Consider the following 14,265-nt stretch of genomic DNA (forward strand, 5'->3'; position numbering starts at 1 on the left):
TATTTTAGCTGATGCAACGGGCAACTTGACATTTCTTACAACCGCAGCGGTAGGGTGCAATTTGCTGTCAATTTTAAAGGTGGATAAACCATGGGGGGCAGGGATAATAGACACATTTACCGGCCAACCGAGAGAAAATTATTTCTCTCCTTGCAGTTGATTTTCATCAACACGTTGGTACTAAACAGTATGCATAATGGCCGTCCTCATCTCCGGCTCTGATTGTTTGCTGAATCATTCCTAATCTGTGAAGATTTAATCTGCAGCTGCATCACATCCATCTTTGAAATGTTCTGCAGATGTCAGCCCCTGAATGACAAAAAGAGTGCGATGACCTTGACTGTCTTTGTGAACTATTGAAAATAAACTTGGTCAGCAGATCACTGGCAAAATATGTTGGGTTTCTTATAGGGAAAAGGTAGCTTTATGATGATCACAGATAAGCTCTTATCAAAGGTTTGAAAAAGCATGATTTAGCAAATCCAACAACATTTATCTGATATTGTTACTAATCCCCCCTCCCAGTGGGTGGTTTTTGGGCACAGTCTTATTTTAGTTGCTGTGCAAATTGGATTGGATTGGATTGGATTTGCCTTTAGTAGTCTCGCAGTGGAGAAATTTACATTTCAAATGTAAACAAACAAACAAAAGTGTTCTTTATGTTTTTTCTTGAAGTGCATTATGCACATATATACCATATTTTCCGAACTATGAGGCGCTCCGGAGTATGAGGTGCAGCTTCAGCAAATGGCCTATTTTGAAACTGTTTTCATCTACTATATGGAGCATGACTTTATAAGGTGCACCGAATAAAAACCCTATTAGTGGCTGTGATGGCTTTATGCATCCTCTAGATCAGGGATGTCAAAGTCATTTTTTGCCGCGGGCCACATTGTAGTTATGGTTTCCTCTCGAGGGCCGTTATGAATTTGGGGAACCCATTAGAATGTTTAAATCCCTTCAAATATTACATATAGAGCACACAGCAAATTAATGAATAACTCGTTTTCAAATCTGAAGTCAAGAATAATAACTTTTATTGTGGTTGACATCCTAAAATGTGAATTTTTGGCTCAGATTTTAGCAATCATCATGGAATTTAACAAGATTTGCTTTCGCGGGCCGAAAAAAATGATGTGGCGGACCGGATTTGGCCTGTGGGCCTTGACTTTGACACCTGTGCTCTAGATGGAGCGACGCTAAAGGGAATACAGTACAGCTGTCTCGTTTCAGTTTGCAACCAACAGGTGGCTTTGTAGGGCCACGCTTGCAGCTGCACAGGATTTGGTCTTTTTAATTGTTTAATCACAGTTAAAAGCACTACCAGCACGACCATTCCGTGTTGGCCGTTCATTATTTGTTTATTCCTGTCAAGTTTGTTTCGTCTTATGTTTTACTCATGGTTTTGTTTGCTACTTTGGACCTTTTTGTTCTGACAACTTTGTTGTTTGAGATTTCTTGCTGACTTATTTAATACACATTGTCAAATACACCCTGTTCCTCTCTCCTGATTGCACCTTTGGGGGTCCACCACCACCACAACCTTGCCAGCATAATACTATTCAGCTTTATTTCAAGTCTCGGACTTCGACACTCTTTTGATTTTTTTTGAAATGGGACAACAAATCTACTCAAGTTCCTCATCCGCAATCTGATCAGCACATGAATGTGACACCAAATAAATAACACCTATAAAGAGGGTGGAGGGTAATAAGATGTACGCACAGATATTCAGTTATTTTTAATATATTTGATTATCAACAATACAATTTCGCTCATTCATTACAAATATATCTGGAAAACAGCATACTTTGGAGGGCATTTTTGCTATTGGGGGATGATTTCAGCCACCTTTGTGGAATATAACAACAAAATAAAAAATACTATATAAAATATAGACTTGTAAATAACTAAACACATTTAAAACAACGTACACTTGGCATAAGAATGTTGTGGCGTTATTTTCATAGGCTGTTTATATATTTATATAATGCCAACTCCCTCCTTTGTCTCTACCCTTCTCCACTGTATCGGGCCCCATTAACGAACCCTCTTCCGCTAATGGAGTTCACTGCACTTTGCTTTCTTCATGAAAATGCAGCAGTGGGGTGCAGCTAATGGCAGTTGCACAGTTGGACTACACGGGTGCAAACTTGAGTTAATGTATGCCGCTAGAGTACTGTTGGGAGATGAGATGGTGTTATCTGCCTTGTGCACAGGCCCAGCTCAGCTGTCTGAGGACATCCTTTATAAATGAACCAATTTGAGGTGGAACAGCTGCCTCTGAGTCTGCACTTCAGTCCTGACATCACGCTGACACCTGGGATGCATGTATCTCATCTTTACATCATGAATAGCAACTGAACATATTTGTGGCTCGTCCTCAGGAGTTCTTTTAACATGTTTGACAAGGGGTGTGTGGAGACTGAGTAGACATCGGCATATGGTGCCATTCCCATTCAGTTTTGCTTCATGGGGCATTTAAGCCAGTGACAAGTGCCATTTAAAAGAGAAAAATACAATTGGAACTTTCTCCTTCAATATAGTGAATGAATTTGCCTGATTGGTCTATGTGTCTGATTGTGCTTTCAGGTGGGAAGTCCATGTTTTCCCAGCAGCCACAGGACTTGGTTGTTGTGGCTGGCCAACCTGTGACATTACCATGTTCCATCCCTGGTTACCACGGCGTTGTCCTGTGGATCAAAGATGGCCTGGCGCTCGGGGTAGGGAGGGACCTCTCAGGTAAGAAACATATTGTAACCACACAATTACTCAATTCTACAGTATCTATCCATTGAACAATTTAGCTATCTATCTCTGCTAAGTGGAAGGATCATTCTAAGCAAATATACTTCAGTTGTGTGAGATGAGATTCTAAAAGTGAACATGAAGTTAAAATGACGTACGATTGAAATCAAACCTTCCCACATGTGCTTTTAATAAATAAAGTATTTCACACAGCCTCTTGTTCGCAAGAGATTGTTGAATGCCGACTACTTGTGTCATATCGAAGCACTTGAGCACCAAGCATGAACCACTTTTCACCACATTAATATTAATTACCAACTATTCAATACCACCTCCCTAATGATGATTGGCCAAAATATATCTCATGTTTAACAGAGAAGCATCAAAATCCTACCATAATTCCACTTGTAATGTCATTGCGTTTCCTATCCCAATCAATCTGTTTTCATTTATCATCCAATTTAGACAACACATAGTGACTGCTACGCAGTTGTTCATAAAGGATGTACGCGTGTTCAGCCAAACAACACTCATCCTCAACAATCCGAGCAGTGAAATATTGAATGAGAAAATCTATCAAAGGAGTCAATACCCAAATCGTTTAAATTGGTGTTTATTAATTTTGTTCAACATAGAGATTTAATTACATTTTCTAGCACTGTCATCCACATCATGCTATGCACCTTCTTGGTCTGTATTGTTAGCTAATTTGGCTTGTTTAACAGTTATGAAAACTATGCATTAATAATTATGGCCCATTTCAGAAGATGCATTAGCACCGTCACGTGGAATTTCAGCACCTATACAATTTAAGACATGCATTACTTATTTTTAATGTCCTATTTACTTTTAAAAATGCATAGTCAAACAGTATGAAGCAATAACGACAACAATGACATTACATAGCCACCTATTTACCCCTATAATGTTTTAATCCATCCGATCCTAGACAACCCAATACCCCCCACCATGGGGCTGAGACATGCTGAGACAAAGGGATATTCATTGATGATCACTTTTGTTGCGACTTTATATATATATATATATATACCGTATTTTCACGACCATAAGGCGCATATAAACGTCTCAGATTTTTTTGAAAATGTGCGGTGCGCCCTGTAGTGCGGACGCATTAGAGACCACCATGAGGAGGACGTGGGAGAGAACATGTGGGGGGGATGTGGGCCGTGGTTTGTGTATAAACGAACAGGTATGTGCTTTATGCAGAACATTGCTGTTTTAACGACCCTGAAAATGGCACAGAGATACGGTTATGAAGCTCAGTTTAAACTGAAGGCTATCAGTTACGCCGAAGAACATGTGAATGGAGCGGCCGTGACATAATACGCGTACATAAGGCAAGGTGGCCGGAGTTGGAGGAAAGATTCGAGCAATGGATCTGCGAGCATAAGGAGCGTTTCGACTGTCACCATCCCACTCAGAGCAGTAACGCTAGCGGAGGAAATGAAAATTGAACATTTCCAAGGAGGTCCGTCTTGGTGCTGGCGTTTTATGAAACTGTGCGATTTTTCCATGCGGACCGGGACTACTGTAGCGACGGCCGGCGAATTATTCTGAAAAGCTGGCGAAAAGGCTGCCATGCTAACGGAGAGAAACTCCCGGCGATTGTGATTTTTTTAAAAGAAAGACTTTGCCTAAAGAGACATTTCCAGCAGGCGTCATTCTTAAGGCAAACAAAAAGGGCTGGATGCCACAGTTTGCCAATGGATTGTGGATGTTTGGGCTAACGTGTCTTCTAGCACGGTGGTTTGAGCTTTCGGAAAAGTCGGTACCGGTAATGTGCTCCTTTTTACCATGCCGACGCATATTGAGTGATGATTACAAAATGATATTCCTTTGTAATTAATAAATAAAGCACTACCAAACTCAGTTTTGCTCCCGATCTGTTTTTTGAAATACGCATACTTGTATGCCTGTGTGTTGTTGTGAGGCGGACGTACGTATGGCAGTAGAGGATATGTACCGGTATATAAAACTTGCGTCCTTTCATCCGGTGCGCCCAATGTGTGTGTTAAATACAGAAATGGCACACATAAATGAGACTGCGCCTTTTCACACAGTGCGCCGTTTGGTCGTGAAAATACGGTATATATATATATATATATATATATATATATATATATATATATATATATATATATATATATATATATATATAATGTTTATATAACATTGTTTATATAACAATAAATGTTATTTAGCATTTTTATTTTATTTTATCTATTTTCTATATATTTACTTGCTTCAATGATGTAGAGACAAGCTTTTTAGCAAGATATTTAATGAGTATGTAGAGACAAGCTTTTTAGCAATATATTTAATGAGTATGTGGAATGAGACAGATCAAGGGTAAACGTTGATAGTTACACTGGCCCTTAACGCGAAACCTCATGATCCACGGTCCTGGGGCAAAACAATTGTAATGTCAACACAGTGCATTCTTTTCATGTTTCCTAAAGCAGCGTGATCTTTTTCTTATCGTTGCAATAAACTATACAAGGTCTTGTATAAGGTGAAATAGCTGCCTGCCTGGTGAAGATAGCTCCCCAAAAATACATGATGATCCAGATTGAGTGTCTTGTATTCAGACGGCTGACACTTCTTGATATGAAGAGCAACACAGCTGCCTCTTTTTTATCATTACTGCATTCATAGACATTCAGTGTATTCTGTAGTAAAAAAAAAAAAAAAACATGACGGTACATTCAATCAGAAATGTACAGAGTGAAAAGAAAGTGACAGCTATGTATATATTTATAAAGTGTGGCAAATCAGATGCATTTCAATGATAGACGTCTCCTTGGCTTACCGACAACCAGGCTGCTTGTGAAATGGCGTGTCCCGCCATCTGGGACCAACCGCCCGTTCACGGGTTAGGGTAATTAAAACGAGACACCGCCACGGTGCACCACTTGAAATAAACAACACAGAAGAAAAACCTAAGTCAGCGTTACCTATATCCTTTTTGTAATTCTAGTGAAGCAGGAAGTGAAGTGGGTCCTAAGAAAATGTCAATCATGCTTATGAATATCCATGACATAGCACACGTCTCCTTTGTTATTATGGTTGCAGCTTCAAAAAAAGCAACATCTAATTAATTATTAGTTGCGCACATGGTAAAAGGTGGAGAATTAAGTGTTTGTATGCCTGATTTGTAAGCCAGTTGGCAGAGGGCAGGGGTGTCAAATTCTTGTTTGTTGCTGGCCACATTGTAGTTCCCGTGGAGGCTCATATATCATGATATATATTACACAGTGGTGTGCCGTCAGGGCCTGCAAGGCCTTCTCTGCTGGCCTAAAAATATTTGAATCACATACGAATGATATTTATGTTTTATACGTAAATGCTTTTTAAATAATTCCAAATTGTCTTTTAGCTTCCTTTTATTGCTTTTCCCTTGTTGTGCCGCTACCAAATGTGTTTACTTATTTAAGCATTTAACCAATCAGATTTCAGCCATCGTTTTGGTCAGAAATCAACCTGAATGCATTCACAATCAGTTCTGCAGGCCCTGGACCAATAAATGCGGTGCCGATGACTCTGTTGCTTTAACAAATGCCTGTTGCTTTAACCAATCAGATTTTGAGTTGGCGACATGCAGGGCCTGCTTGCAGGCCTGTTGAATGTCAGAGTTTTCAGTCAATTGTGTCTGAAAATGTCAGAAAACAGTAAATAATATTACAATTTAATAACGTTATTATTGATGCTTCGCTATCTCTTTCAATCTTCTCTGCGGTGTGAAAGAGCGGTTTCTGACATCATATCATGAATCCACATGTTGTTGGTATAAACTCTACGTTTAATGACAGTATTTCTTTCTTCACAATGTATTTCCTGGCTAACTGTACCCTATAGTACAGTACAGGATGTGTAGTCAATAAAACCATACTTGTTTACAGTGGAAGCTGCGGATTGATTCAGAGGTAGCACTCTTGAAGGCCAAGGAGTGACATGCAACATAATGCTGAATTGCTAGTTTTAAAATCGGAAGTCAAGAATCGTGACTCTTATTGTGAATTACAGTAACGTCTCGTTATATCGATATTCTCGGGAGTCGGAAAAAATATCGATATAACCGGACTATCGATATATCCGATCCTGCGGCATGTAAATTTTCTCCTTGCGTTCATAGAAATTGTATCGTAATAAGCAGTACTATCCATATAACCGATATCAATATAACGAGACTTTACTGTAGATATGACAAATTGAAATTTAGGTTCAGACTTTAGCAACCATAGTTAAACTTGCCAATAATTTGCTTTTGCTGGCCACACAAAATAATGTGATGGGCCAGATCTTCCCCCTCGTAGTTGATTTTGACACAAGTCAGAGACAGTTGGCAGTTGCTCTTGGAATGAGAATATGACACTTGATAGCCATTCGTTCGTAATTGAATGTGCTTGCGTGCGTTTGCGTGTATTTTTGCTTCAGTTCATGAACCTGTCACCCGAAAGCTGCTCCTATCCCCTTGCGCTTACGTTGGATGAAACACGGTCGAGGTGAAAGCTTTAACTCATTCCACACACACACACACACACACACGCACACACACACACACACACACACACACACACACACACACACACACACACACACACACACACACACACACACACACACACACACACACACAATTATTGATCTAGCCTCAAGACAAATCCATTCCTGGTAATGGTTTCATTACTCCTTAATGTGGGTATTTTACATTGTTTGGTTTGGGTACCGCATTCTGACTCAGAAATTTCGTTGACTACTAAGATCAACGTCCCCGCGTCCAAACACATCATGTGTGCATCATCATCCCTCACATAGTGCAGTGGGACAATCCTACTCGTAGTGACGGGATTTATAACGGGAATATAATAATAATAATAATAATAACAATATATTTAATTTACAAGCGCCTTTCTGAGCACCCCAGGACACTACAATAAAAACAATACATAAAACGATAAAACCATGAATAAAACAATAAATAATAAAATAGCAGATTAAACGAGACCATGAAAGAAAGTTTAAACAGGTAGGTTTTGAGATTTGAAAGTGGAAGTAAGTCAATATTACGGATGTTGGGTGGAAGTGAGTTCCAGAGTTTGGGAGCAAAGCGGCTGAAAGCTCTGCACCCCATCGTGGTGAGACGAGTATAGGGCATACAGAGGTGGAGGGAGGATGAGGATCGACCCCGAAAAGAAGTGAGTTACAATAATCGATACGGAAGGTGACGAGACTGTGGATAAGGATAGCACTGGTGTGAGGGGTGAGAGAAGAAGACGATTGATATTATGGAGGTGGAAATATGCAAACCAAGTTATGTTATTTATATGGGAGTGAAAAGATAGTGTGCAATCGAGGATGACACCCAGGCTCTTGACCTCAAGGGCGGGGGACACAGTAGAATTGTTAATGGTGAGAGAGAAACGGTTTGCTTTGTGAAGGGTGGATTTAGTACAGAGAAGGAGAAGTTCACTTTTTTCGCTGTTTAGTTTGAGAAAGTTCTGAGAAAGCCAGGATTTAATTTCTGAAGAGGCAAAGTGTAAGGGATGCAGGTGGAGGAGACGCGTCATGTTTACTGGAGGGGTAGAGTTGGGTGTCATCCGCATAGAAATTGTATCGTAATAAGCAGTACTATCCATATAACCGATATCAATATAACGAGACTTTACTGTAGATATGACAAATTGAAATTTAGGTTCAGACTTTAGCAACCATAGTTAAACTTGCCAATAATTTGCTTTTGCTGGCCACACAAAATAATGTGATGGGCCAGATCTTCCCCCTCGTAGTTGATTTTGACACAAGTCAGAACAGTTGGCAGTTGCTCTTGGAATGAGAATATGACACTTGATAGCCATTCGTTCGTAATTGAATGTGCTTGCGTGCGTTTGCGTGTATTTTTGCTTCAGTTCATGAACCTGTCACCCGAAAGCTGCTCCTATCCCCTTGCGCTTACGTTGGATGAAACACGGTCGAGGTGAAAGCTTTAACTCATTCCACACACACACATACACACACACACGCACGCACACGCACACACACACACACACACACACACACACACACACACACACACACACACACACACACACACACACAATTATTGATCTAGCCTCAAGACAAATCCATTCCTGGTAATGGTTTCATTACTCCTTAATGTGGGTATTTTACATTGTTTGGTTTGGGTACCGCATTCTGACTCAGAAATTTCGTTGACTACTAAGATCAACGTCCCCGCGTCCAAACACATCATGTGTGCATCATCATCCCTCACATAGTGCAGTGGGACAATCCTACTCGTAGTGACGGGATTTATAACGGGAATATAATAATAATAATAATAATAACAATATATTTAATTTACAAGCGCCTTTCTGAGCACCCCAGGACACTACAATAAAAACAATACATAAAACGATAAAACCATGAATAAAACAATAAATAATAAAATAGCAGATTAAACGAGACCATGAAAGAAAGTTTAAACAGGTAGGTTTTGAGATTTGAAAGTAGGAAGTAAGTCAATATTACGGATGTTGGGTGGAAGTGAGTTCCAGAGTTTGGGAGCAAAGCGGCTGAAAGCTCTGCACCCCATCGTGGTGAGACGAGTATAGGGCATACAGAGGTGGAGGGAGGATGAGGATCGACCCCGAAAAGAAGTGAGTTACAATAATCGATACGGAAGGTGACGAGACTGTGGATAAGGATAGCACTGGTGTGAGGGGTGAGAGAGGAAGACGATTGATATTATGGAGGTGGAAATATGCAACCAAGTTATGTTATTTATATGGGAGTGAAAAGATAGTGTGCAATCGAGGATGACACCCAGGCTCTTGACCTCAAGGGCGGGGGACACAGTAGAATTGTTAATGGTGAGAGAGAAACGGTTTGCTTTGTGAAGGGTGGATTTAGTACAGAGAAGGAGAAGTTCACTTTTTTCGCTGTTTAGTTTGAGAAAGTTCTGAGAAAGCCAGGATTTAATTTCTGAAGAGGCAAAGTGTAAGGGATGCAGGTGGAGGAGACGCGTCATGTTTACTGGAGGGGTAGAGTTGGGTGTCATCCGCGAAGCAGTGAAAGTGAATGCCAAAATTGCATAAGATATCATATCAAGGAGAAGAAGGTATAATGAAGAGAAGGAACAGACTGTTGGGGCACACCAAAAGAGACAGGGGAGGACCGTGAAGTGAATGAGTTAATTTGGTTAAACTGTGATTGGCCAGTGAGGTAGGAGTGAAACCAGTTAAGTGGGGTGTGTGTGACGTCTCGAGTGGAAAGTCTGTTGAGCAGTATGGGGTGAGAAATTGTGTCAGAGGCTGCAGATAGATCATGAAGGATGACAATAGAGAGGGAACTGGTATCTGCTGTTATTGAAGATCATTAGTGATTTTTATGAGGGCTGATTCAGTGCTGTGGCGGCGACGGAAACCAGACAGGAATTGGTCGTAGAGATTATTGTGAGTGAGGTGAGAGTGGAGCTGAGAGGCAATTTGGCAACATGAGAGGCAACATCCACATGAATATGTTGCCTATTTAGGAAAAAAAAGTGGGAAAGGCAACTGCATACTTTTCACCTAAAAATTCTAATTAGTCTCCCTTGTGGGGCCAGTTAGAGAAATTAACCTCGAATGCAAAAATGCTTGACTGCCACAGGCACAGATTAACTGATTGGCAAAATGACTGCGGAACATTCAAAATCACGCACAATCCCTCCTGTAAAACTGGCTCGCTTCCAATTTGCTTTCATTCCAAAACATGGCACCATCATAATCCGTTTAATGCATTTAATATTATATATTAGTCCCACACAATTCAACTACGCATGATATTGTCAACTGTGACTATGATGATACAAATGCAGTGTGTTCGACCGGAAACAAATTCCTTGTGTGTTCTACATACTTGGCAATAAAGATGATTCTGATTCTGATTGTGATGCCATGTTAATGGGAACAAAGAAAAAAAACATTCTACCTTTCAAGAATGAGTTATGAACAGACAACAAAATTGAACATAAAATTCAAAAAAGTCAATGGGTGATTTTCTTCAAAGTTTACAAACACATGGGCTCAAACATCCAACCAGGGCCATCACTTGGATCTATTGATGTGGTTGCATCAACCTTGAGGAACGGGGTCCACCAGATTAAGTAGAGTACTTTCTTTACAGATAAAATTAACATAAAGGTACTTTCTCTTGGTGGATATGACCCATGTGGCTATAAAAAATACACTGAACACAAAAAAAATGTGCTGCTTCTTTAAAACATGAACGTTGTCCATTAAATGTATCTAAAATTATTACATCCCATTGTATATTCCACGCTGCGATGAAAACCCTCTCTGATGTGTCACTTAAAGGACACAACCGACATCACTTTTTTGTTTCCTAACTGACATCAGAAAAACGTTTTATAGCATCTAAAATACCCAAAACACGCAGTATGATATTTTTATTCAAAAGAAAAACACCAATAAAAATGACTTAAAGTGTCCAAAATCTGCAAAAAAATTTAGTTGCGAATTGGGCATTTTCAGAAAGTCCCGCCCCCAGTCCGTGACGTCACGCCAAGACGTATTGCATGGCTGAAGAATCAAAACAATGGCTTCAGATTCGGAGAATATGTTTTCTTGTTACACATCCAGTTATGAATATGATTCAAATAGTTCTGAAGAGGAAAGCATACTTGTTTGCAATCGATTAAATAATTTTTTCTGTGCCATTTTGAAGCAACATTGGGGGGAAATGATCACCCAAAAAGAGGCAGAAAATGGCGACCAAGCTCCGTGTGAGGAATTAATCAGCCCGTTTCCACAAGCTGATAAATTCCTTACATGGAGCTTGGTCGCCCTCTTCTGGCTCTTTTTGGTGCAACATGACGTTTTCAGACCAAACAAGTACAGCAAAATATAGTGACGTGATGGAAGGACTGCTACAATGTGTCCTTTTTTCGGTCAGGGACGTTCCTTCAGTGACGTCACATACGGACTCGTCACCAACTCAAAAACAAGACTTCCGGAATATTCAGCGCAAGTCTTAAAACGTAAATTATAGCTATATGTGGTGGAATCTTTATAAACTACGCTCAGTAGAAGTCATTTGAAGCCATTTTACAAATTATGGACACAACTTGTGTGCATCATCATCCCTCACATAGTGCAGTGGGACAATCCTACTCGTAGTGACGGGATTTATAACGGGAATATAATAATAATAATAACAATATATTTAATTTACAAGCGCCTTTCTGAGCACCCCAGGACACTACAATAAAAACAATACATAAAACGATAAAACCATGAATAAAACAATAAATAATAAAATAGCAGATTAAACGAGACCATGAAAGAAAGTTTAAACAGGTAGGTTTTGAGATTTGAAAGTAGGAAGTAAGTCAATATTACGGATGTTGGGTGGAAGTGAGTTCCAGAGTTTGGGAGCAAAGCGGCTGAAAGCTCTGCACCCCATCGTGGTGAGACGAGTATAGGGCATACAGAGGTGGAGGGAGGATGAGGATCGACCCCGAAAAGAAGTGAGTTACAATAATCGATACGGAAGGTGACGAGACTGTGGATAAGGATAGCACTGGTGTGAGGGGTGAGAGAGGAAGACGATTGATATTATGGAGGTGGAAATATGCAGACCAAGTTATGTTATTTATATGGGAGTGAAAAGATAGTGTGCAATCGAGGATGACACCCAGGCTCTTGACCTCAAGGGCGGGGGACACAGTAGAATTGTTAATGGTGAGAGAGAAACGGTTTGCTTTGTGAAGGGTGGATTTAGTACAGAGAAGGAGAAGTTCACTTTTTTCGCTGTTTAGTTTGAGAAAGTTCTGAGAAAGCCAGGATTTAATTTCTGAAGAGGCAAAGTGTAAGGGATGCAGGTGGAGGAGACGCGTCATGTTTACTGGAGGGGTAGAGTTGGGTGTCATCCGCGAAGCAGTGAAAGTGAATGCCAAAATTGCATAAGATATCATATCAAGGAGAAGAAGGTATAATGAAGAGAAGGAACAGACTGTTGGGGCACACCAAAAGAGACAGGGGAGGACCGTGAAGTGAATGAGTTAATTTGGTTAAACTGTGATTGGCCAGTGAGGTAGGAGTGAAACCAGTTAAGTGGGGTGTGTGTGACGTCTCGAGTGGAAAGTCTGTTGAGCAGTATGGGGTGAGAAATTGTGTCAGAGGCTGCAGATAGATCATGAAGGATGACAATAGAGAGGGAACTGGTATCTGCTGTTATTGAAGATCATTAGTGATTTTTATGAGGGCTGATTCAGTGCTGTGGCGGCGACGGAAACCAGACAGGAATTGGTCGTAGAGATTATTGTGAGTGAGGTGAGAGTGGAGCTGAGAGGCAATTTGGCAACATGAGAGGCAACATCCACATGAATATGTTGCCTATTTAGGAAAAAAAAGTGGGAAAGGCAACTGCATACTTTTCACCTAAAAATTCTAATTAGTCTCCCTTGTGGGGCCAGTTAGAGAAATTAACCTCGAATGCAAAAATGCTTGACTGCCACAGGCACAGATTAACTGATTGGCAAAATGACTGCGGAACATTCAAAATCACGCACAATCCCTCCTGTAAAACTGGCTCGCTTCCAATTTGCTTTCATTCCAAAACATGGCACCATCATAATCCGTTTAATGCATTTAATATTATATATTAGTCCCACACAATTCAACTACGCATGATATTGTCAACTGTGACTATGATGATACAAATGCAGTGTGTTCGACCGGAAACAAATTCCTTGTGTGTTCTACATACTTGGCAATAAAGATGATTCTGATTCTGATTGTGATGCCATGTTAATGGGAACAAAGAAAAAAAACATTCTACCTTTCAAGAATGAGTTATGAACAGACAACAAAATTGAACATAAAATTCAAAAAAGTCAATGGGTGATTTTCTTCAAAGTTTACAAACACATGGGCTCAAACATCCAACCAGGGCCATCACTTGGATCTATTGATGTGGTTGCATCAACCTTGAGGAACGGGGTCCACCAGATTAAGTAGAGTACTTTCTTTACAGATAAAATTAACATAAAGGTACTTTCTCTTGGTGGATATGACCCATGTGGCTATAAAAAATACACTGAACACAAAAAAAATGTGCTGCTTCTTTAAAACATGAACGTTGTCCATTAAATGTATCTAAAATTATTACATCCCATTGTATATTCCACGCTGCGATGAAAACCCTCTCTAATGTGTCACTTAAAGGACACAACCGACATCACTTTTTTGTTTCCTAACTGACATCAGAAAAACGTTTTATAGCATCTAAAATACCCAAAACACGCAGTATGATATTTTTATTCAAAAGAAAAACACCAATAAAAATGACTTAAAGTGTCCAAAATCTGCAAAAAAATTTAGTTGCGAATTGGGCATTTTCAGAAAGTCCCGCCCCCAGTCCGTGACGTCACGCCAAGACGTATTGCATGGCTGAAGAATCAAAACAATGGCTTCAGATTCGGAGAATATGTTTTCT

At 40.0% G+C, this 14,265-nt stretch overlaps 1 protein-coding gene across 1 annotated transcript in view; it reads left to right on the forward strand.

Moving 5' to 3' along the window:
* Positions 1-14,265, forward strand: part of kirrel3b (kirre like nephrin family adhesion molecule 3b) — a 183,840-nt gene that overhangs the window by 99,399 nt on the left and 70,176 nt on the right. The window contains exon 3 of the mRNA XM_089013637.1: positions 2,593-2,742. Within this exon, the coding sequence (XP_088869763.1) occupies positions 2,593-2,742 (150 nt within the window). The remainder of the gene's footprint in view (positions 1-2,592; positions 2,743-14,265) is intronic.

The sequence above is a fragment of the Hippocampus bargibanti genome, linkage group LG14 (genome assembly GCF_051943395.1).
Source record: "Hippocampus bargibanti isolate YZ-2025 linkage group LG14, ASM5194339v1, whole genome shotgun sequence".
In the NCBI taxonomy this organism is placed as follows: Eukaryota; Metazoa; Chordata; class Actinopteri; order Syngnathiformes; family Syngnathidae; genus Hippocampus; species Hippocampus bargibanti.